The sequence below is a fragment of the Clinocottus analis genome, unplaced genomic scaffold (assembly GCF_023055335.1).
Source record: "Clinocottus analis isolate CAN_PGR_092001 unplaced genomic scaffold, fCliAna1.0.p SCAF_7, whole genome shotgun sequence".
NCBI lineage: Eukaryota > Metazoa > Chordata > Actinopteri > Perciformes > Cottidae > Clinocottus > Clinocottus analis.
Window position 1 is genome coordinate 6,215,193 of NW_027176229.1, and position 23,913 is coordinate 6,239,105.

Sequence of the window (23,913 nt, forward strand, 5' to 3'; positions counted from 1 at the left end):
AACTTACGTCTCTGAGACTCACCCTACCATCACTAAGCTTCAGTAAAAATTAAATGGGTTAGAAGAATAACAGGCAGAGAGCAGGACGAGACGGACGGAACTTGAAGAACAGAACAAGACAACCTCAAAAGTTGGATCAGGTCACCTTTTGTGTTGAGATCAAGGAAGCTTTTACCCGGCAGATCGCAACACGGAGGAGCAGAACTTGGCTGTGACTCTCCAGAAGGCTCAGGACGACTCCTTCAGGTTTTCGGGGACAACTGGCGTTTTTTGTACCATTCAAAGGGAATTCTTTTGTCTTCGAGTGCATTAAATGATCTATAGAATCTTTTTTTTTAGGTTTGTGATTTTTCATACTGGCTTTGTAAAAAAAAAAAAGAAATACAAAGACTTAACCATCCAGGTGACAGGAGACCTAACGTCTCTTTTTGAACACTTTCAACACTCGCTGTTCTTTTCGGATTACATGTCAACATTTGCCCGTGTAAGCCTCCTTGCTCATCAGCTCTCCATCCGCCTGACATTTAGAAAGCGACAAGTCACATAGTGATCAAGCCAGTCGTGCAGTCTAAACATGGAGCCTGAACAGTGACGCTTTCCTGCCGGTGGTTTGTTAAAGAAAACACAGAATCCTCCCAAAAATACAGCCACAAAAAATACCTTTAATGCAATAGTGATTTAAATGCCAGTAGCCGTGAGGCTGTCTGAACGAGCAGACCGTGAGAGTATATTGCATAGGTTGTTAATCGGGGACAGTCCTGTATGAAAGCCGAGTGGAAACAAAACCCTGTGACTCAAACAATCCGTCAGTGTCCCTCTGCAATAAGTGGATTTTGTTCTTTTTTTCTCCGTTCCTGTTGACCGTTTTGAAAAGATGTCTGCATTTCCACGTGGACCTTTTTTTCCTGCTCTAAAACGTACAATCTCCCAATGTTTGTTCCCAATATGTTACGGGAGAGTCGTGGATGCATACCGATGTAAAGCATGGAGGTGGCGGGACGAAGGTCCACCGCGGAGCAGAGAGTGAGCAGAGAGGCTTCTGGAGACGCGCGTAGAAATCCTTCTTCATTCTAACGTGTCGCACGCCGAGACCCAAAAGTCCAAAAGCACGTTTTGTCAATGGTTTGTAAAAACAACATTTGAATCATTTAATTTTTTTCTTCTTCACATTTGTAGATTAGCTCCGAGGTTTGCTAAAAATGTTATAAATAAGAACAAGTTACTAGTTTGGCTTCGATATAAATAATGTAATAATACATAGTTCAAACAGACACTTCTCTCTAAAAACATTTAAATATTTTCAAATATTGCAATTACAAAACCATGTCTTGTAGCGCTCTAATTCATGAAGTTGGAGACAGATTGGTTAAAGCCATTTTCAAATGCCAAACGAGAAGGGGGTGAGCAGAGGTTTGCCATAACGATGGGTTTAGAAAAACAATCTCAGCCTCCCTGAGCAGAAAGTCACATCAATACCACATTTTAAATATTGAATACAAACACTCAAAAGCTTGGCAAAACACACCGCCCTCCATATTGTTTTGAACTGTCGGTACAACCATGAGGCTAAACTCGCCTTCTTGTTGCTGGAGATTTGAAGCACTCAATGCAAAGGCTAATATTTGTAGAACAGGCTACCCATTGCAGTTCACACATCTCTAACACTCAAAACAAATATATTTCTTTACAGGTCAACAGAAGTCCTTGCTATTGCACAGAAGTACAAGGAGGATGGGAGGGGGGTTCAATGGGTAAAACTAATGACAAGGCAGATTATAGAGTGACATTTTGGTTTAGTTTGACAGCATAAATGTTCACTGCTCTCAAAAGAAAAAAAAAAATATACCAAAAAGACAAAAAAGACACTGGTTGCGTCTCAAATTCTGTAATTTTTTCGTATGTATGAAGATGCTTGCACCTACGCAGCAAGAAGTGCGCACACATCTCCATCGTTCAAATTCAAAAGGCAAACCCTCTTTTGATTTGGCTCAGCTTCATTTAAAATCCCACCACAGCCATTTGAGACATGAACCCTTCTTTTAACTTCGTAAGTGCTGCAGTGAGTGATATTCGTAGAGGTGAACAAGTGCTAAATGAGCGCGACATTAAAATATGACATTCAAGAGCACATTGACAATAAACACACAGGCCTAATATATAGTTTTCTTGTAAAAACATGACTAAGACACAAACAGTTTAGTGTACAGCTTTCGTCTATTTAAAAAAAAAAAAAAAAAAGGCAAGATGAATCAAATAAATATTCTTGAAAAAGCTCAAGGACAAATGTTCTCTGCTTTGAACTGAGGCGGTCGGCTTTCAGTGACCTCGCAGGCGTGGAAGGGGAAAGTGGTGATGTGTCCGAAAGCCCATTTTCAATGAGCTAAACAAACGCTTAACTTTGAGCGCCAGCCTCTCAATTAAAAGCAGTTACTTTGACTGAAATGATAAAATAAAACAAATAAAAAGTCGAAGGAGGGAGAAAAACTAAACATGAAGCTGACAAGAGGTTTTCAACACACATTCACCACAGATGAAATGTAACAATTTAAAGAGACAGACAAAACTGTAATTGATATTTAAATATTGCAAAACATACAAAAACAGTTCTCTTTGAAGTGTAAACATTAAAATTGATGTCTGATGTGTCATTTCTGCACGTGGAGAAATTATATAAAATAAATCATGTCTGTCATGACTATAAACTGTTCTCGTTTAAAATGTAAAAACAACATACTAAATCTCTTTTTTTAATTATTATTACTGTAATAATGTTTATGTTAACATTTGTTTTGTATAAGTGTTTTTACTGTACTGTTATAAATAGGTATATGTGTAACATTTTAATTCATACTTAGACTCCTCCAGCGTTGTCTTTACAAGGCAAAAACAATACTTGTGTCTCTGCCACACTCGGATACACACACATCCCCAACACACACACACACACACACACACCAATATGGTCGAACACACACACACACACACACACACACACACACACAAGCTGCCTGTCACACGGGGGTCACCAGGAAGCTCTATGTGCGGTTGAGGGTCTGGAAGATTCTGGATATTTGGAGCATGACGGGGCCGGTCTCGGGGTCGTTCATCCACTGGGTGCTGTTCAGAGGATTCTCCAGCATGTCTTCAAACGCTGCGTACAAACACAACAGACTCTGGTAAGAAAACAGATGTAACAAAACAAACAGCTATTCAAAAGTAGTTTTGTGGTGCGAGAGCAAAGTCGACTAACCGCAATATTTTTGGGATAATAAAGTGTTAACATGAATAATGTTACAACCTTCATGGCCGAAAGTCAGAGTTCCATGTTATTTATTTTTTTGGTGCCGTGTCCATCTGCTCATCACTATGTATAAAATAAAAGTCTCGACTAAAAAGCTAACGTGAACAGGAAAATAAACTGTACTGCAGTTGCGAAAGCGCCCTCAATTCTGTAAAACTCATTGCATTTACTAAATGAGATTCTTTTGTCGGCCCATTTGGCCGGCCTCAGCTCAGACTGCTTCAGCTGGTGACTTTTCAGTTTTTACAGAATAAGCTAGCACATGTGCTGGAGTTTTTATGTCACCACAACCACTCAACAAAATAGGCATGTTAGTTAGGATAGTTTTTGATATAATTTTCTATTAATTGCATTTCCATTTCCACTAAATTTGACTTGACTCTACCTAGCAGGGTCTTGGGATTGGTTAGACCCAACTGGACTACTGGATTCTCCAGTATGGCTTGGAACAGCGGGCTGTTGGTGTCGATGCCTTTGTCCAGATCTTCTGGGGAAGGTTTCCTGTCTCCCAGCAGCCACTCACACTGCAGGACGGAAAAGAAAGAAAAACATAAAGACAAACCAAAATTTGTGAACTTCTGAAAATCCATCATTATCTTTATAGAGGTCTGAGTCTAGGATCAGCAACAAAATCATGTTTGTATCATACTCTGATTCTTAAACTTATGAAGATTCCTTGAAAATAAGTTTTGTTTAGCGTCGCGGCCACATGGCTACAATGAGCATAGCTCGCCGTCAGAATAACAGTCAGCTCGCAACAGAGAAATAAGCCACTTCTCAAATTGGCACGCAAACATTGTTGTGGGTGTATGAACCTACCGCAGCATCCTGTTGGTTGTTATTCACCCTCAGAGCATCAACCACCTCCTTCTCATCAAACCCCATTTCCATCAATGCAATGACAGCCTGCAGAAAGCAAGGAAAAAGACTGAGTGTTCTAGTTTAAAGACATTTTCAGTCTCATAAAGTCCACATATACAGTCGTGCCTTGGGGAAAAACACAATTTGTGCACAGTGGAAGATGCCGCTGGGTATTGCAACTATTCAAAGAGTAATTTGTGAAAGTGTCTTGTTGAAAGATAGTACTTTCATCACTTTGCTATTTTTGGAGATACTGGGGAGCACTGTTCCTTTGGAAAACAGAGGTATAGTAAGCTCTAAAATTAGGAAAATGAGAATAATGTGAACACAATTAAGGTGATCTATGAACCCTATAACTAAAGCCACTAACAATGAGTGCACGTTTCAATATTCTCTGCATCCAATCGGCCGCCTCTATTCAGCAGTCCCGCTACTGTACATCTTCTGTATGTTAGATGGCGCAGTAACAGACTCTATGAGTAGCACAACAAATCTTCAAAGTTATCAAATCTGTATCTCAGGTAAATAAATTCAAGATGTTGGAGCTGAAAAAAGTCAGACTTGCATCTGCCCTGTCTGTAGGATTAAGACAAATACGTAGCATCTGCCTACAAAATACAGGGTAATGAAAAACTCTGAGGTGAGTTATCTAAAAGTAAGTAACAGTCAAAGTACTGAATGAACCCCAACGACGGATAAAGCCACTCACTCTTGAGTCTGGTCTGAACTCCCGTTTCCTACGGATCCTCTTGAAGATCTCTGTGAGCTCGTCCTGCCTGACACTCTCTTCTGTGCTTGACTGGCTAGAGAGGCTGCGGAGTAGGTTAGGACCGGGGGCTGGCGCCGAGGGGCCTGGTGGGGCAGCCGCAGTGGCTCCTGCTGCCCCGGACGAGTCCTGGCCAGGTATGGGTGTATCTACAGAGGGGTCATCTACATGCTCGATAAGCCACTCCATTGCCTGGGTGACAGACATGCTGCAGAAAGAAAGGATAAGATGAGGAAAAACTGTTTTTTTTCTTTCTAGACAAACACTAGGGACATATTCAAAATAGTTTGGCCCATCATCAATTGGGAGTGACTTGTTATTTAATCGAAACTTACTGATTCAATCTAAGAGCTTTGATGGCTCTGCTCTCAGGGAAACCCATCTCAGTGAGCTGCTGAAGGGCTGTTTCATCCACCCGGTCCTCTTCATCTTCATCTAACATCGCTGCAAGATGCAGAAACACAAAGAGAACAGACAACTGTAACTACCGGTGGAGCAATGTGTGAAATGCCTCCAACAATAAACTTCAGGATTTCCAGTAACAAAACATTTTGAAATATAGCTGATATGGAAAAGAAATGCTTCAATAGCGGGTCGTATATCGAGCTTGAACACAAAAACTAAAACAGCACATGAAAAGAGGACATAAAACATTTCTAACTCGATTTGTCAGAGCTTTGAAATATATTATCTATTGTAATACACTCTCGATAACTCCCGGACCTGACCACGCCTCTTCCCCAATGTGTGTCGAAGTGGTCACTACAGCTGCCACATTACGCCCTATTTTACTAAAAAGTGTTTTCTCCCTATCCTAATTTTTCTGACTTGTAAATAGTTCTGAGGGATTGTATATTTTACCATTGGCTTTTTTGAAAAGTTCGACAGCATCAGGGTTCAAGGCAAGAAGCTTCTGGGCGACTTCAATGAGAGAAACCAAGATTTTTCTTAACTCCGTCTGAAACTGGAACAAGACAAACACACAAACGCAACAAACATGAATAACATCTTTGCAACACTACCTAGTTTGCAACTAAGCTAAATCTATTACACCAAGAACCTCACATCTCTGATGTTGTGCTGCGTAACAGTGCGGTCGGTGTGGCGCGTTGACAGGTTGCCGGTGGCTTTTAGAATTGCATCTTTGTCCGGTGCCTTGTTATCTTGTTTCTTCTGTGACAACCAGGACAAAACCACAAAAGGAAATCATTAACAGCAGGCAAAATAAAGAAACCACATTTCTGGTGCAGAATGAATCCGCTTAAATGAAGCCGAAAGCTGATTACGTTTACCTTTTCATCTGAACTAACATCTGCCATCTTTGGAGGGGTCGGTGGCGGTCTTTTCTTTATGAGCAGTAAAACTTCTACGAGATATATGAAACACGGTCAGATCGTGGAAAACAGTGTGGGGTTGTTCCACATCTTGTCAAATAGCTAGTAACATACCTTTATCTTTGAGATTTTCATCTGCAACAGTTTTGGTGTCTGTGAGGACTCGTTCTGTAGCAGCATGTATGAGTTTATGGTGAGTAAGTGTTTTGGGGTCTTCTAGACTTCCATGTACATACTGTAAACCAAGCAGAAGACAAAATGTCTCAGAAATGAACAGTAGGGATGCAACTATTGACTCTTTTCATTATTGCATAATCTTGCAGTTATATATATTTTTTCTAATATTAATAAAATATAGAACATTTTAGAAAACAGTGACATCTTCATCTTTGACCAATAGCGCAAAAAAAAGCAAGTATATACAAAGCTGATAAGCAGTAAATTATACCATTAAAGAAGTATGGTATGGAATGTGCTTTAACAATTAATCTAATTAGTTAAATGAAAAACCGATAATCCAGATCCTTGTCAATTGATTTCATATCAACTAGATCTGAAACAACAAATTGAGTATTTGCTGCATTTATCAACTCATATAATTGTGTTATATAACTCATCTTCTGATATACTAAATTCATTCAAAAAGGCAATTAATCGATTATTTCATAAACTGAACCTATAAAAAGGGTAGATCAAATAATAATAACAAAAGGAAGAACGAAGAGTTGCAAAAGATAGTTCACAAAAGTGATTTCACATAATAAAAGTTGTCTGTGCCGATACGCTGGCGCCATTGAAAACAATCCCCGTGTCCATTCCCCCAGGTTGTCAGGATAAACAAAGACGTTATCCTATGGGCCATAGAAGGAGAAGCGAGGTCGTGTAATAATAGACAGCCAGTAAAGCGAGATGCCACTGGGAACAGACAAGGGGCACAGTGGACTGCGAGCTAGCTAGCTAGCTTGAGAGGGGCAGCCAGCCTGCTAAATTATAAATAGCCAGGTCTACCCAGTGACTATAAATACAAAGCCAGTGACACCGACACTGACTGTTTACACAGACTGCAACCTCCCCAGGCAGAGGAGTGACAGGACAAAAAAGAAGACACAAACAACCCCAACCCCCCCCTAAAAAAAACCTACATGTTTCAAGCACTTCTCCTTCAGTTTCTCCACAGTGGTGTCTTCCGTGACCTCCTCCAGCCACTCCGCACCGTCCATAGTGCAGATGTGTATTTTCAACACTTTCCCGGCGAATATCTTCTCCTCCTGGACGAACATAGCCGCAGCAGAGAGACAGCAGCGAGGGGCAGAGACGAGAGAGTACCAGTCCAGTGACGTTAGCTAGCGGCAGTTGCTAACGTTAGCGCCCAGCGAGCCGTCGTTGTGTAAATCCAGCGACTAAACAGGGCAACACGAGGAGCGGGTTAGCGGAGGGCCATCTTCGCTTTCCTCTGCCGGGGTTTCGCTGCGGTGGCAACCGACGAGAGAGTTCTGTGACCCCCACCGAGTTGTTTGATATTCCCCCAGCGAACACACGAGCGGCCGGCCAGCGAGTACCCTATTTTTACTGTAATGTTTGAACTTTGAACTTCGACGGCGTTTGCGAGCGGTGCATCATGGGAGCTCGAGTCCTTTGGAGTCCCGGGCTGTACGGATCACACCGGTGAACTCAACGCCAACTTCAACGACACGCTCACGATGAGGCGAACGACCAACCAGTGCAACTACAGCACCCGAGGTGTCTCTGTGATGAGCGAGGGATGGATGACCATGCCGGCAAAGCCTGCGACAGCCACGGCCCCTGAGACCTCCAGGAGGCCCCTGAGACCCCCAGGAGACCCCGCAAGTTCCAGGCTCACCGTGTGCCAAATGTTTTGTGCTGATTTATTTGAACATTTGTTTGGCAATATTCACCACTAAATAACAATTGCAAATACCACAATGTGATGAGCACATTTGGCCAATAATTAATTAAGAAATCGTCTTAAAAAAATCCTGTCACAATTTCCCGAAAAACCTCAAATGACCTCTTCTCATGTCTTGTTTTGATCTGAGCAACTGGGACGATGGAACCAGGGAAGTGTCTCCTGTGCGAGAAAGAAATACGGGCTTTGTTGAGGATACTTTTTTCTTCCCATATTTTACAGCTATAAATTGAAGAAGGCCGCTTTGTCAAAATATAATTCACACACCTTCATTGGGTCAGTTTTGAGTTTACATGTTTAATCTCCACGCAGCAAATGGAGTCAGATAGTATTCTATCTTAGAAAAGTACAAAGCATAGACACAGTTAGGAACTGGGGAACTAGTCAATTAACCCAGCTCTCACAATAAGCAATGCAAAGATTGCTTTGTCTAGTTTTGATTTGACCTGTTTCATGATAAACACAAGCTGGAGAAACTTTTGTCTCGGTCAGTCAACTGTAATAAATATAACCACCACTAGATGGAGACACACTAAGTGGAATATTTCACCACTTAAGCATACTTAAGAATATTAAATAAAGTGCTACAGTATATGAAGAGAAAGGTCGCTATTTATTTGATATTCTTTTTAAAAAACTATTAATTCTTCCCCCGAACTATCAGAGGCACATGTTTACACTGTGGTTTTGGTAGATATATAATTATTGTGAAGTGTGTATAATGTTTTGATCTTTAAAAATCTTGTAAAGTCCTTTAAAGAAAGAAATGACGGTTATCTTAAGTTCAAGACACACAAGTGCCATTTATTATACCAAGAAACATATTTACAGGAAATAAAAAGGAAAACGAGAAATACATTTCTTGCAAATTATAACTGTGTAAGAAAAAGGAAACATTGCAGATATTACAATTTGCTACAACCTAATGTTTTTCTTAAATCATAACATTTTGCAAACTACAGAAAGTGGCTCACAAAGTATTATTGCGGACACAACTGAGAACTTAGCCAACATTTTTTCCATTCAACCAAAGTGTAACGAAAACATTTTAAAATATGCACAAATGGTTGTCTTTTAATGTGTTACAGAACAGTGAATAAATATGAATACATAAAACCTCAATATGTATGTTTTTTTGTGTTTTTTTTAGCATTTAATGAGAAAAATGTGTTCTAATAATATATCTTATTTATTTGTATATAGTTCAAATTTGTTTATGCATAAGGGACAGTAAAATATAAAATATATATTCTGTTCTGTTTGACATTTTAGAGGCTGTTGACTGGTGCGGGACCTATCAAAATTGCATGCTTAAGACATCAGATTTCTTAAACAAAATCCTGCTTACAAGTGAAATGCATACCATATTTACAAAAAGAAGAACACAGCCATAGGCTCAAACTAATAGGAGGGAGAGGGGAAATGACGTTTCCTTTTCCCTCTGGACAACAACATACGCTGTGGCCAACGGGCCAGTTCTCAAACACCAACAGATACTCAAGCCTGTCTTAACTGCCAATCTCCAAGATGGCTGTATACTGTACAACATATCACATCTCCACCACATCTCTACATATGAATGCACCGAATCTAGAGGCACAACATAATGTCGTTCCGTAGATTCAAGAAATGTACACAACTGTAGAGTGTAACTAAGAATCAAATGATATTAAAAAAAAGGGGAAAGTGTGTGCATGAAATACAGGAAACGTGTTCTGTTCACATTCACAACTTGTTTTTCATTAACCGACGAGAATATTTCCCACACACATTGAAATAACACTGAAACTCAAAAAGCGCCATACAAAATGCCCAATAATCACAAAAGTTTTTATAAACATGATTATACAAACCAAAAAAATAACACAAATATAAACAAAGATTGAGAAATCATATGAAAGAAAAGGGCAAAGACTAAAAGTCTTTCAGGAAATAAATACCCAGTGTGTATGCTGCGGCTTCACTGCAGAAAAAGAAATGCAAAAAGAAAAGAGTCTCTGTAAAGGACTTTCTGTGTCCTCCGTTTGACCCAGCACCACGGGTCCCAGAAATTTCTGTAAGCAGGCAATGCGTATAAATAAGGCATTAATAAATAAAAAGAATGAATGAAACGCAGGTGTCGCTGTTAGTATAAAAGCATATAAAAATGTTTACAGCTTTGCCCTTTTTCTTTTTTTTCTTCTACACAAAGAGTGCCTTTTTTTATAAAAAAATATACAGCAGCTCGTCCGGGCGTGAACATACAAGCTTTTCATTTGAACTGTTCAGGTAGATGTGCAATCTGAGCCTGCATGCTTGTCGGGGGACTTGAAATTCCCTCCGACCAGTCGGACATGTTGGAATGTGGGGACGAACTCGACCACTGATCGGGGGAGCCGGGTGACGGGGTCAGAAAGGGGTGGTCGGGCACCTGGACCTGATGGTTTGGGGTGTTGTCCATAGGGCCTGAATAGCTGTGCTGGGAGGGTGGTGTGAGGAACTGGTTGCTGGGCATCGACTGGTTGATGGAGGAAGACATAATCTGGGTCTCCTGCGGCAGGATGGTGTGGATGGGCATGCTTGAGCTGCCGGTGCCCTGCTGGAGCTCCGGGGAACTGAGCTCCCCGCTGATGAAGCTCTGGCTGTTGGTCGTGTTCGAGTTCTGGTGCTGCAGCTGGATGCTCTGCTGCTGCTGCTGCTGCTGTTGCTGCTGCTGCTGCTGCAGCTGCTGCAGGTTCTGCATCTGCTGCATCTGCTGAGCCTGCTGCTGCTGCTGCTGCTGCATGATGTGGGGCTGCGGACCCATCCTGGTGCTCTGGATCCCCTGGTAGGTCATCATCTGTGATAGGCTGGTGGGGTGGCCGTTGTGGAGGGACGCCATCATCCCGTGCTGCCCTCCCCTCATGGGGTTGAACTGGCCCGGCTGGCCCATGCTGCCGTGCATCCTGGACAGCCAATCGCATTGGCCGTTTATGGCGCCCTGGCCGCCGGAGCCGGACACGGGCAGGTGGGTGAGACGCGGAGGCAGCGGGTCAAACTGCATTCGAGCCAGCTCCTGCTTGTTTGGCATCACCAGGTGGTTTACGGACAGGTGTGGATCAGACATGCCCTGCAGAGACTGCTGGAAAGGTGAGGTCATCATGGGCGGCGAGGCCACGTCGGAGACGTAGCCGTGCGGAGACTCCAACGAGTCGACCGGTGACAGCACACCGGAGCTGTCCAGGAGGTTCCCGGGCTTCCCGTCCTGCGAATTCTTCTTCTTCACCTTCATGTCTTTGCCCTCCTTGCAGCCGATGCCCTTGGCGCTGGGCTTGCGAGCCTTTTTCCCCTGGCCGTGAGGGTGGGGCTGCTTCATGCCGCCCAGGTAGCCGTTGGGCGAGCAAAGAGGGGGCGACAAGGTGGTGCAGAGTGACCCTCCGTGCATGTGGGGACTCCGTACCAGGTTGTAGTCGTCCATCAGCCGCACGATGTCGTGATGCATCCGCTCCTGTGCAATGTCTCTGGGTAGCCGGTCCATGTGGTCAGTTATTTCTCTGTTGGCAAAGTGGTCCAGTAAGACCTTGGCAGTCTCGTAGCTTCCTTCCCTGGCAGCCAAGAATAGAGGAGTTTCCTCCTGAGGCAGACACAAAGCAGACATCACGTTAAGAGAATCGCAGACGCCCGAGGAACGTTTTTTAATATATTTTCGGAAAGATGATTCACTATTGTTTTACAGAGTTAAGAGAAGGAAGGGACTGCTTGCTTTTTTGTTTACCTTGTTGTTCTGCATGTCCTTGTTGGCGCTGTTCTTGAGAAGCACAATTACAGCCTCCACGTTATTTACTGCTGCGGCCCAGTGCAGGGCTGATTTACCTTCAGAAGCAAAAACAGGGTTGTTAGATCTTGAGTGTTCTGATTTTGATGCATTTGAAGGCCTTTGTCGTTTGACTGCCTTCATCAGTAAATTGCATTGCTTTTTGGGGTCATACAAGTGGCCTAAAACAGAAAAAGCTTACCAAAATCATCAATTGCGTTGACGTCAGCGTGGCAGTTTATGAGCTCCTCCACCATGCCCTCCACTGCCAGCCTGGCAGCCAAGATCAGGGGGGTGGTGCCATCATGCATGCGGGCGTCCAGGTCCGTGGCACGATTCCTTATCAAAATCTACAGAGACACAAGACATGTTTGAAACTTTTGAGCAGGAACATGAACCCATTAAACAAAATGTCATACTTCAAAGATTTAATAAATGTACAATTTAGCCTGTAAGTAAAGTAATCGTAACTGTAAGTAAAGTTTAGTAACTAAAACCTCTGGCATCTTCGCTCTACAACAGAATACAGGTTATTTGGCAGGTATACCTTTTTGGGCTGCAACTAACAATTGACTCGAAACTGACCTTTTAGTTTGGGCCAGAAAATAGTCAAATCCCAATTTCCCAGACATCTGACAACAACTATATTCAATTAACACAGTGGTTCTCAAACGTTTTCTGTCACGCCCCACTTTGGAGGAAGCATAATGTTCGGGCCCACCGGCCCAACAACATTGGAAGAAAATGGTCCAACTTTTTGAGACTCATCCATCCGTGCTTTTTTAATTAAAGTTTAATGAAAGGAAACCAGATTGCTCCATCTGACAAAAACTAATAACATGTGCAATCACCTTTGTGAAAATAATTCAAATAAAGTTATATATGTGCAAAAAACAACTAATATTTAGCAAAAAAGATTACCAAGGAAGCCGGCTGGATCCCTATTTTCACCCCATAGTTTTATGTTGAAGTGTCTTTGAGCAAGACACTTTTTTTTAAGAATCTGCATCTCCCCTTGCGCCCCACCTGTAATACCTCCGCGCCCCACTAGAGGGTGCCCCCACAATTTGAGAACCACAGAGTTAACAGAAATATAAATAAATAAGGAAAATAAGGAAAAATCATACTATATCTTTGCTAGATAAACAACTTAAACAGTTATAAATCGATTCATTATTTTTGTATTTTAGCACTAACACTATACCACCTCTGGAAAAAGGGGCGTGTCATATGAGAGCTCACCTGGAACACCCCCTGGGCATCAGCAGCCACCGCAGCATGCAGAGGCGTCCTGCCCATGTTGTCCTGGACGTTGGCGTCGGCGCTGGCCTCCAGCAGGCGCTTGGCGGCGTCAGAGCGGGCGTAGCGGGCGGCCAGGTGGAGGGCGGTTTCACCCGTGCGGTCCGTCTGGTTGTGGAGGTTCGCGCCCTGGTAGATGAAGTCGTTGATCACGTTGGCGGAGGCGTCCTCCTCTTCCTCGCTGTTGCCGGTTTCTAAACCTCCCCCGCTGCAGGACGCGATCATCAGCGGTGTGAATCCGTCTGGACGGAGCAGGGCGAGAGGGTGGGGGGTGTTGAAAGAAGGCACTTGTGGGCAAACAGACCGCGCGGTCAGCGCAGTAACTGCTGCAGGAGCCGCGCACTTCAAAGCAGCGGGCAGATCGAAACACAGCAACAAACAAATCGAATGAGGATTTGACACTTTTGCCTGAGTTGAATCATCGCAGCTCTCTCCCTTCGATAACGGATTCTGATCAAGGCCCACGGCGCAGGAGAGGCTTCAGAAGGAAAAGCGAAGCTGGGGGGATAGAGGCCGGGGCTTGCTAAAGCTAGGCTGCTGCAAAAAAACCAAGCATTAATATCTAACTGTGAGAGGCGGCTCAGTCAGTCGACTTGAATAGGTTTTCTTCTCTTCAAAAGGATAGCAAGCCCCGGATCTCGCAGATTTGGTCGATTCAAGTGCATCGAACCACAACGAGGGGGAAACAGTGTTGTTAACCCTGTTACTTTGATTGCTCATGGCTTTCCTTGAGGGAATTTGGCACCTACGACAAAATTGGGTTTCTGCATGTGATGCCCTCATTGGTTTTTGTAATGTGGAATAGAAAAAAAACAGAGGCCCATAACTGGTCAAATGATTAATCTGATCAGGAATCAGTGTTTTCCCCCAGGCTCCTGGCTTCCAGCCGGCTGCTTTGAAGAAGATCCTTTACCCTGAGGACACGGGGCTTTAGCTACTCCTACATGCGCGATTACACACACACACACACACACACACACAAACGCACACACTAGAAATGTCGAACACTCGCTTAGAAAAGGCATGAATCAATCCAGACACACACACACACGCGCGCGTGCGCATGCACACACACACACACACACACACACGCGCGCGCGCGTGCGCATGCACACACACACACACACACACACACACACACACACACACACACACACACACACACACACCACTAAAAATCTTCATTTGAAAAGTTATGAGTCATTCAGCTACCAGTAAATCCTTTTTAAGCTTGTGACCCCCTAAAACAAAGCAAACTAATCATTCTCACAAATTATGGCCTCACACATAAGTTGAGAGCTGTTCTATCAACGCATAGTTTTTAAAAAATGTTTTAAATTGTTTAAAATATTTTGAACACTACAAAAGAAAAAAGGCAACAATTACAGTTACATCTGAAATAATAGAGCACCGTTTGTGCCATTTTAATTATAAAACAAATTGTTATACCTTTACTGGTCTTTAAAATATAAAAATGTCTTCCATATACTGATTTCATACATACTTTCCCTCATCATTAAAGCTATGCTGACGTATAACAAAAACATTTCCTCTTCAATAAAATCATGGAATATGAGTCATCCAAAAGGAAAATGAACCAAAATCCTCCACTGACTCTGTCCACATGCGTAAAAACACAGAACTCCCTGCGATTCTGTTTGAATAGTAAGTGAGAGAGTGAGTCCTGTGTCACCCACCTGGTCCCCGGACATTGACGTCCATGCAGTCATTCTCAATCTCGCCCTGAGGCGGAGTGGGAGCAATGGAGGGGATGCGCAGGTCAGCGGCGTCCAGGTGCTGCTGCGTCCACTGGCGGTGGTCCGTCTGGTCGTCCACCTCCAGGATCGCCTGCTCGTCAAACTGCTAAAACAGGGACGGCGAGCCGTTAGTTCGGCACTTGAAATTTAGCATGAGGGTTAAATTACAAAATCACAAAGTAAAGAAAAAAAGTGTTTAAACTTAAGTTAAAAACGAAGACTAAATTAATAAAAACATGTTTCACAATTAAGGCAGTTTCCAATCCCATAGGGGAAATTAAAATAATGTTGAATTATTTTTTGTCGGAAATTGATACTTCAATTTTCAAAAAATAAAAAATAAATAATAATCCTTTAAAGCTCTGTCGGTGTGAAATATTTATTTTTTCTTACCCTGAAGCGTTTTGCATCCGAGGGCTCGTCTTCTCCCCACTCATTCTGGTTGTCATCCATGAGTGAAATGTCTGAGGTGTTTTTCAGTGGCCTGTGATGAAGCAACAAAACCCAGTAAAAATCCTCGTACTCGTACTTCCATCTCTTCCGAGACACTCACCATTAATGGTGCAGCGGTGCCGAAAAACAAAAGCATTGATTAAATCCATACCCCACCCCTCTGCCCTTACAAGTCAATTAACACACACCTAAACCTGCTATATCGTTATCATTAATGATCCAAGCAAAATCCCTCTTTCCCATATTTGCCCGATCACCACCAGCCCTTCACCTGACCGGCGAACAAACAGGTACCCGATGGCGGAGAGAGCGCCATTGGTGAATAAACGGAAACTTACTTTAATCCCACCGAATCCTCTCCGACAGGCTCGCGTCTCTTCTTCTTGCTGGTCTCTGTGGTCTTGAAGCCCTCGGGGAGCCACAGGCGCCCGTGCTCATGGCGGCGCTTTCGGGCAGCCACCATCCCCACTCCGATGAAGGCCAGCATCCCAATGCCGCCCAGGACCAAGTAGATCGGGTAGAGGTCCTGTGAAGGCGGGGGATCCACTCCGCCTGGTGGGAAAGGGAACAGCATGTTCAAGGCGGGCCGGAGGAACGGACGTTGGGCCGACAAGAGGACGGACCGGGACGCCCGGGGGTCCGCCTGAGTGTGCGAGCAGAGCTCGTCCGGCTCTTCTTCGCCCCGCGGTTCCCCGCTCCAGAACACACCGCGAGCAGCCGCGAGCGCCAGAAAGTAACTGACGATCCTCACCGTTTGTAAAGCTAGCTTCTACTATCTATTCAGTAATAATCAGAATTGCTAACCACTTTTCATCAAAAAAAAAAGAAAGGGATGGGGCGTGATAAAAGAAAAAAGGGGGGGAAAAACGAACACCAACACCTCCTCTCTCCCTTTTCAACCCAGGGTACCAAGAGACAACTTTACCATTTCTTCTTTAAGAGAAAAAAAAAGGAGGGGGATTAATGAACTTCAAATTACTGCACGCGCTTTAAGCTGTAAAGACGAAGGATTTATTAGGATTTTCGAGATAACAAAGACTCCCAACTTCTAGCACACTCCCGATCAATTTTTCCCCTTCTCTTTTTTTTTTCCACTAACGATTTTGAAATGATAAACTCCCCCAACCTAAACCCTTAGAGATGCATTAAGTCCTGGTATTACATTCAGCGAGGTGAAGGTTGCAGCAGCCCCTCACACTGCGGGATGAAGTGTGTGTGTGTGTGTGTGTGTGTGTGTGTGTGTGTGTGTGTGAGAGTGTGCTATCTGTGGACGTATATGTGTACATGTCTGTGAAGGGAAGAGAGACAGACAGGAGTGTTATATTGTGTGAGTAGGGGGGTTGGATGAGTTGATTTGCAGCAATTAACCATTTTGGAGCCTGAAGCCAGTGGATTTACACACAGAGAAAAGGATTGATTGTTTAGGCCATGAGATTCACAATTGCATTTGTTCACCGCTGCATAACAAATACACAATCAAAGAGCGGTAGGGTGAGGACCCGACCAGAGGGCGCGGCGGATACTTTCGGTTTGAGTGTGCGTGGAAGAACACGTGTCTTATCCACTCGTAAATGATCGCGCACGTGTGTGTGTGTGTGTGTGTGTGTGTGTGTGTGTGGGGACATTAGAGGAAGGCCTTACCAGTGGATCACGTTCATATTTTGTCAGAACTAATCATTATGCAAACCTTCCAGTTGTGTTTCATATTTTTGGCTGCTTTTAGGAGCTTTAGGTTTCCCACTGATGGGGAATTATCAATCAATTACCAGACTCCTGGAACTCTTTGGAGTTGTGTGTTTGTCTCGGAGAGAAAATCAAAGAGCACCAAAGTTACGTTATTGTTGTGTGTTAATGCAGTTTAAAGAATATGGCGGGTTCATATTCAATACTTTAACAATAGTAGTCCACCTCTCAATAGTTCATTTCAGTAAAATTGCATTTGTTTGGACATTTAGAGCTCCGGTGATGTGGAAACGACTCAAAATAAACGGAGGCTCATTATGATGAAGGAACGCATCACCCAGAGCAACATGTGGAACATTGATGTGTTTAACAGTGTGTATCACACAGATTGTAACACAATGACGTGATTTCCGCTGTGACGCAACTCAAGCGAGTTTCACAAAGCTGCGACTGGATTTTTAATTACATGCAGAAATGAAAAGGACTCGTAATTAAGGAGTAAAAACATTCCAACGCGCTGATGTAGCCCTTTTTTAAGGTTTTCTTTGATTCACGCAGACTTGTACGGGATGTACTTACTGAAAACAGCTTCAATGGTGTAGGGAACATCCAGTTTGCCACTGGAGGCTAAAGCCCCGAGGAAAGCTGCGGCATCATTGGTGCTCTGGAAACACTCGGTGGACTGCTGGAAGCACTGACGGTTGTCCACCTCCAAGTGGACGACAGAACTGTCGCGAGAAGAGACACGCAGAGGTTAACAGTGCAACCGATTTTGCACGCGAAATCATACAAAACCGAAAATGCACTAAAGTTAGAGAATAAACTGTCATCGAATACTATCGCTCACCCTTTGATCTGCAGGTGATCCAGCTCCCTCTTCATTCGCCTGCCGCCGCCTCCCACGCGACGCACGCTCCTCTTCACCACATTCAGAACCTTGCCGGGAACCTCGGCCCACGAATCCACCGAGCGCTTCACGTTGTACTTCTGCAGCTCGTGTTCGTTCCCGTAATACGGGTACACCATCATCTCGCCCTTGGCGTCCTTCGTGAACACCACGTTGGTACGCAGGACGCGGCTCAGCTCGCGCAGGAAGCCGAAGGAGTTGTTGAGCAGCTGCTCTGGGGCGATGTGGACCACCAGGACCAGCTGGCCCACGGCGAGCTTCTCGGGCATGTTGTTGGCACAGTCCAGGCCGTCCCACCTGCACTCGGCGTTGTTGCAGCCCTGGTCGCAGTGGTTGTCGGCGTAGTGGTCCTTGCAGTATTGGTCATACAGAGGGCTGAGGGTGGAGAAAAAAAAGGATACATTTGAGGTTTGGCCGTGTGGATTAAATTCATTACAAGTTAATTTGAACTTCATTGAATTCAAACTCAGAGACACAAACGCTCACTTGCACTGTCCCTCGAGGTTCTGGCAGTCAAAGCCATCGTAGAGACATCCGGCGTTGTCGCACTGCGAGTCGCACTTCCCGTCGTTGAAGTACCGCCAGCACTGCAGCGAGGCCGAGCAGTTCTTCCACGGGTCGTCGAAGTTGAGCGAGCAGTCGCCGTTGTCCCAGCCGCACGCGTGGTTGTTGCAGAGCACGTCGCAGTACTTGTTGTGCTTGGCCTCCTCGCACAGCGGGATGTCGCAGGGGACCTCCACCTCGGACGGCGGCAGGATGTCGTGGCCGAACCCCCCCTGGAAGCTGTAATCCAGGATGTGGCAGCGGAGGCCGTTGAAGTTTGTGGGGCAGACGCAGTGGTAGAACGGCGCCTCGGAGGTGTATTCGCACTTGCCGCCGTTGTAGCAGGGGTTGGAATTGCAGGGGCTGTCGGTGGGATACTGGCACTCGGGCCCGGTGAATGACGGGGTGCACAGACACTTGGGACTCTTGTGGCCGGAGATGCAGGTGCCTCCGTGCCGGCAGTTGAGGCTACCGCAGGCCTGGGCGTCATATTCACACGTGGAGCCAGTAAAGCCCTGTTCAGGAAAAAAAAAACACTTCAATTAGGATCAGGAGTGACAATTTTACTTGAGAAAATGCTTCATTTTCACCTCTGCAAGTGTGTGTGTGTTTATTTGTATTGATCAGGGGACATAAATCGGATATAATGTAATCCGAGTGACAAAGATCTGTGTGTGTGCAGGAGTGTGTACTGGAGGTACTCACAGGAGGACATTTGCAGATGAAGCCGTGTGGCGTGTTACTGGCTACAGCGCAGGTCCCTCCGTTGCGACACGGCTTCCCCTTGCATCCATCAAACACTGCGTCACAGCGTTGACCTGGAGAGGAGCCAGAGACAAAAGCATGTCAAATCATATTGATGTCGTCATATTAAGTTAAAAAAAAACAACCTGACATTACAATTCATTATCAATGAACCTACTGACTGTGTCCTTAGTTAAGCGGCTCGTCAAATGGCTTAAAAGTTCCCCTCCCCGACCGGCTGTTTACCTGTGTACCCGGTGCGACAGTCGCAGCGGTAGTTGTTGGTGAGCTGGATGCAGCTGTGCGTGCCCCGCGGGTCACAGGGGTTGGAGAGGCACTCATTGATGTCTCCCTCGCAGCGCTCCCCTACGTATCCCGCCGAGCAGATGCAGTGGTAGCCTCCGACTCGATCCACGCATTTCCCTTTGTTGAAGCACTTGGGCTCTTTGGTGACCGGGTCGGTGAACGGGTTGCAGTCGTCGATGTTGATCTCACAGTGCACACCTGAGGTGGGAGTAGAGGGGGGGGGGGGGGGGGCAGGTGATGTCAGCTTTCAGTAGTTTGGTAAAAAGGAAGTTGTAAACCTTGATGTTCGAGGAGAACTATTAAGGTTAAGAGGAGAGATCTATACATAACTGATCTTTAGCAACAGGAACAACAGTGTGGGGGAAAACTGCCTCATAATTCCCTTAAAGATACAAAATGTCTCATGGCTGCATTGAATTAAGGGTGAAGTCGAAGGATAATTTATATGAAAATGTATGTAAAAAATCGGCAACAAGCAATATAAAAAGTTAGGTTAGAAAGAAATGTCAGATGGTTAATTTAAATCAGAAGCAGGACATGGCACAGGGAGGTACTATTTATTTTAAATATTGATAGGAAATAATCTTGAATCTGTAAAATAAACAAAAAAAACAACCAGTCTTAAAACTCATGGATCTGAAAATATCCATTTTTAGGTGAGTTTCCCTTTAACTTTGCGTCAAAACCTTTGACATTGTTTAGTTTCTTCTTCTGTCTGCGACAACGTGTCAGCTTTTTTTTTGTTGGGATACACCCAACTCCGCTGGCGCTCGGGGCTGACCTACAACACACACACTCCCTTCATGTGTGAGAGGGAAAAAAATCAATGGCCTATTTGACAAGTCGAGGGAAGGGTGGAGGCAAGACGGGAGGAGGAGTTTTGCAGACATGCCCTGGCTGCTGTTAAGCCCTAATTAATGAAGCGTGGAGACAAGGAGGAGAGGATGGAGAGGCGGAGTGGTGTGGAGGAGTGTGTGTGGGGTCTACTGACCTTGGGTTCCCCGGGGACAGGAGCATTTGTAGGTATTGATCAGGTCAATGCAGGTGCCCCCGTTCTGGCACGGTTGGGAGAAACATTCATTGATCTCGTCGGAGCAGTTGGTCCCCACATATCCTGGCATGCACTGACAGAGAAGAAGAAGAAGAAGAAGAAGAAGAAGAAGAAGAAGAAGAAGAAGAAGAAGCCAAGGAAGAGGAGGAAGAGGAAGACAGGCGAGAAGAGAAGGAAAAGTTTAATCAATGTCCGACATGAAATGGATGTTTTTTGTTTACCTGGCTGTTTTCTGGCCTCTATCCTGCCAAGGCCAGCAGATCCTTTATTCCTGAGGAGATTAACATAACCAAGCTGTTCGTCTTCTATTTATAACCAGGCCTCTTCATTAGGACTGCCTCGTGTTGTTTCAGCTGAGAGGATGCCTGCTGTGCATCCTGGCATAATTCACGATAGACAATTCAAGTTTCAGATGTATAAAAAAAAAAAGAGTAAAACAATAGCCAAATTTAATAAAGTTAAAGAAGTTAAAGATGAGACTTTTGCAATGCCAAGTAGAGTGACATTAAAGACTTAGTTTGCTTAAAATCAAGATTATATGACAAGACAATTAAGACCTGATTGGGCTAATTACGCCGGAAAAATGTCACAAAACAAATTTATGATTCATTTTAGTCTCTGCAAGTTATTATGAAAAGGTAAAATACTTCTATGTTGAAATTCTATTTACACCTGATGCATTTTGGGAAGTAAAACATAAAAAAAGACTGCAGTGATTTGATTTCAGAATTGATACTTCAGTACAACTCGATGCACAGCTTCCTTCAGTGCCGTTACCTTGCAGCTGTATCCACCTAGGAAGTCAGTGCAGGTGGCTCCGTTCTGGCAGGGGTTTGGGGTGCACTCGTCCACCTGCTCCTCACAGTAGCTCCCAGTATATCCGACCTGGCAGTGGCAGTAGTGGACGTTTCCTGCGTCCAGACACTGACCCGAGTTACGACACAGATGGGCGACGTCGACTCCTGCACAGAGAGGACGAGACGGTGGGCTTTTCATTTTCACTATCAAACCAATTCACACTCCATTTATGCCATTGGGGTTTTAACAGGTAAAAAAAAAAAGAGACCCTGGTCTCATCTTACCTCTCTGTTTGGCCGCCACCTCGCAGGAGACACTCGGGACGTCACAGTACAGTCCCGTCCAGCCCGTCTCACACTCGCAGCTGTAGGTGGTTCCCCTCTGCCAGCAATTCCCCCGGTTCTTACAGGGCGACGAGTCGCACCAGCGGACCAAGTTCTGAAAGGTGCAAACATTCCCTGCTCAGTAATTTACTTTCACACATTTTAACATCCCATACAACTTGAATTTGGTGATTTGCAGGACTAAAAAAAACACAAAAGTATCTGTTTGGGCATTTCAGTGATAAACAAAGGAGTTTGGAATCAAAGGCTTGAGAAACAACAGCTGTACATTAAGTATCACAGCATCTAAAAAACATTCACTTTTAAACCTTTTTTTTTTTTACTTTCACATCTTTTTACCTGTAAATCGCCAAATGGGAGTTTATAGAATACTGAGGGGTGGCTGAAGTAAAACATGAACTTGAAGGGACAGTTCTCCAAACATCAATAATACACTTTTACTTGTAGATTATTTTTATGCGAGTTGCCTAATGTTTAGGATATTGGCCGTTGAGAAATCTGCCTTTTCTCAAAAATGATGGGACGAGTTGCCACTCGACTTGTAGTTTTTAACTAAAATGTTTTACCTTATTTTGTTTTGTTCTAATATATTTGAAAAAAAGGCATCTCTACGGAGAATATCTCCAAAACTAGGCAACGCCACCAGAGCAAACTGGATTGATAAATGGCACTACAGGTTAGAGGAAAATGTATTATACGTTTCCTCCTACCTGACAGTTGAGGCCGGTGTACCCGTGTGGGCAGGTGCACTTGTAGGTGCCGTAGCTGTCGTGGCAGGTGCCGCCGTTCAGGCAGGGCTTTGAGTCACACTCGTTGATGTCGTGCTGGCAGTAGCTCCCAGTGAAGCCCGGCGGACACAAACACGTGAAGGTGTTGATGCCGTCCATACAGGAGCCGCCATTGAAGCAGGAGCTGCGGGGAGGAAAAAAGATCAGAATGTTGTAAATTAGTTTAATAGTTTTCTGCAGCTTTTCGGGAGGAAGAGAGCAAATCCATACAGCGCCCATTAACTGACACTGCCGGCTTATTCGCATCTAATTTGTCTTCAGAAACTTAACCAAGAACAAATAAATGTTTCCCAGATGCTTCATAGTCAACCTCCCACTTGGGAGCTGCACTCATGATGCTGAGGGAAACCAGCATTTTAACAAACGGCGCCACATTTACGGGCTCATTTAGAGTGCAGTCTGCTGAACCTCCTGTTGATGGGACAGCGTCAACAAATTAGAGACGTTGAAGTCAGATGGTGTGCATCAATACTTCCACCAGAGGGGGCAGTGGTGGACAGGGAAATGGGGTCTGCATTGACAAGTGAACCTGTTGATCTGAGCAGATGCTCTTTGCTCACTAAGCCGTGTAAGTATACACAGTTACCAGTCTGGGGTTTCAACACGATACTCTGTGATACTAATACGACACCCTGAGAGCTGTGTACCTCTCAGTGCAGTCGGGGGTGTTGTTTTCACAGTGGATCCCGCTGAAGCCGGGCGGGCAGGTACAGGTGTAGCTGTTGACGCAGTCGGTGCAGTTGGCTCCGTTCTTGCACGGGTTGCTCTCGCACTCGTTGATGTCCTCCTCGCACTTCGTGCCCCGAAAGCCGGCGAGGCAGGTGCACAGGAAGCCGTTCACCTCGTCCTGACAGAGGCCGCCGTTGCTGCAAGGGTCTGTGGGGGGGGGGGGGGAGAAGCGGTGAGGGAAAGGCTCAGTGCGGGCTCAGAGTCTGCAGATGATCAATTAAGCGAAAGGGAGAGAGACGGGGGGGGGGGGGGAAGAGACGCACTGGGCTTGCAGTCGTCGATGTTGCTTTCACAGTTGCGTCCGGTGAAGCCCGGTTTACAGGCACAGTGGTAACTGCCCAGAGTGTTCTGGCAGGTTGCTCCGTTGCGACAGGGATTCTTCACACACTCTTTGATGTCCACCTCGCATGTTTGGCCTTGGAGGGGTGGAAAGAGGAAGACAAAGTAAATGTCACCTTTTCTTTGATGGCGGCACAATACAAGTACATGTGGGTAACAGGATAAGATATGATAACAGATATGATTCCCAGGATGGAGAATGAGTCTGTAC

At 44.7% G+C, this 23,913-nt stretch overlaps 2 protein-coding genes across 3 annotated transcripts in view; both read right to left on the bottom strand.

The window, feature by feature from the left end:
* Nucleotides 1-642: 642 nt before the first annotated feature.
* ubac1 (UBA domain containing 1) lies at nt 643-7,834 on the bottom strand. Its single transcript, XM_068566742.1, has 10 exons — nt 7,405-7,834; nt 6,377-6,497; nt 6,221-6,294; nt 5,994-6,101; nt 5,790-5,892; nt 5,264-5,372; nt 4,872-5,136; nt 4,121-4,207; nt 3,687-3,825; nt 643-3,151 (listed from the first exon to the last, which is right to left on the bottom strand). Exons 1-10 carry the CDS (start codon nt 7,540-7,542, stop codon nt 3,036-3,038), a joined length of 1,260 nt encoding a protein of 419 aa, XP_068422843.1. The 5' UTR covers nt 7,543-7,834; the 3' UTR covers nt 643-3,035.
* A 1,128-nt stretch (nt 7,835-8,962) lies between these two features.
* The window catches only part of LOC137805032 (neurogenic locus notch homolog protein 1-like), a 39,777-nt gene continuing 24,826 nt past the window's right edge, over nt 8,963-23,913 (bottom strand). The window contains exons 17-34 of one of the 2 annotated variants that reach the window (XM_068604682.1): nt 23,627-23,779; nt 23,282-23,510; nt 22,557-22,758; nt 21,787-21,940; nt 21,482-21,666; nt 20,645-20,777; nt 19,594-19,851; nt 19,309-19,421; nt 18,547-19,118; nt 18,001-18,435; nt 17,733-17,881; nt 15,809-16,022; nt 15,411-15,501; nt 14,958-15,120; nt 13,204-13,502; nt 12,164-12,311; nt 11,923-12,020; nt 8,963-11,781 (exon numbers count right to left, since the gene is read on the bottom strand). In XM_068604682.1, coding sequence (XP_068460783.1) covers nt 10,441-11,781; nt 11,923-12,020; nt 12,164-12,311; nt 13,204-13,502; nt 14,958-15,120; nt 15,411-15,501; nt 15,809-16,022; nt 17,733-17,881; nt 18,001-18,435; nt 18,547-19,118; nt 19,309-19,421; nt 19,594-19,851; nt 20,645-20,777; nt 21,482-21,666; nt 21,787-21,940; nt 22,557-22,758; nt 23,282-23,510; nt 23,627-23,779 — 4,937 coding nt within the window. In that variant the 3' untranslated portion in view covers nt 8,963-10,440. Of the gene's footprint in view, nt 11,782-11,922; nt 12,021-12,163; nt 12,312-13,203; nt 13,503-14,957; nt 15,124-15,410; nt 15,502-15,808; nt 16,023-17,732; nt 17,882-18,000; nt 18,436-18,546; nt 19,119-19,308; nt 19,422-19,593; nt 19,852-20,644; nt 20,778-21,481; nt 21,667-21,786; nt 21,941-22,556; nt 22,759-23,281; nt 23,511-23,626; nt 23,780-23,913 lie in introns of both variants that reach the window. The other variant, XM_068604681.1, reaches the window with a different exon arrangement.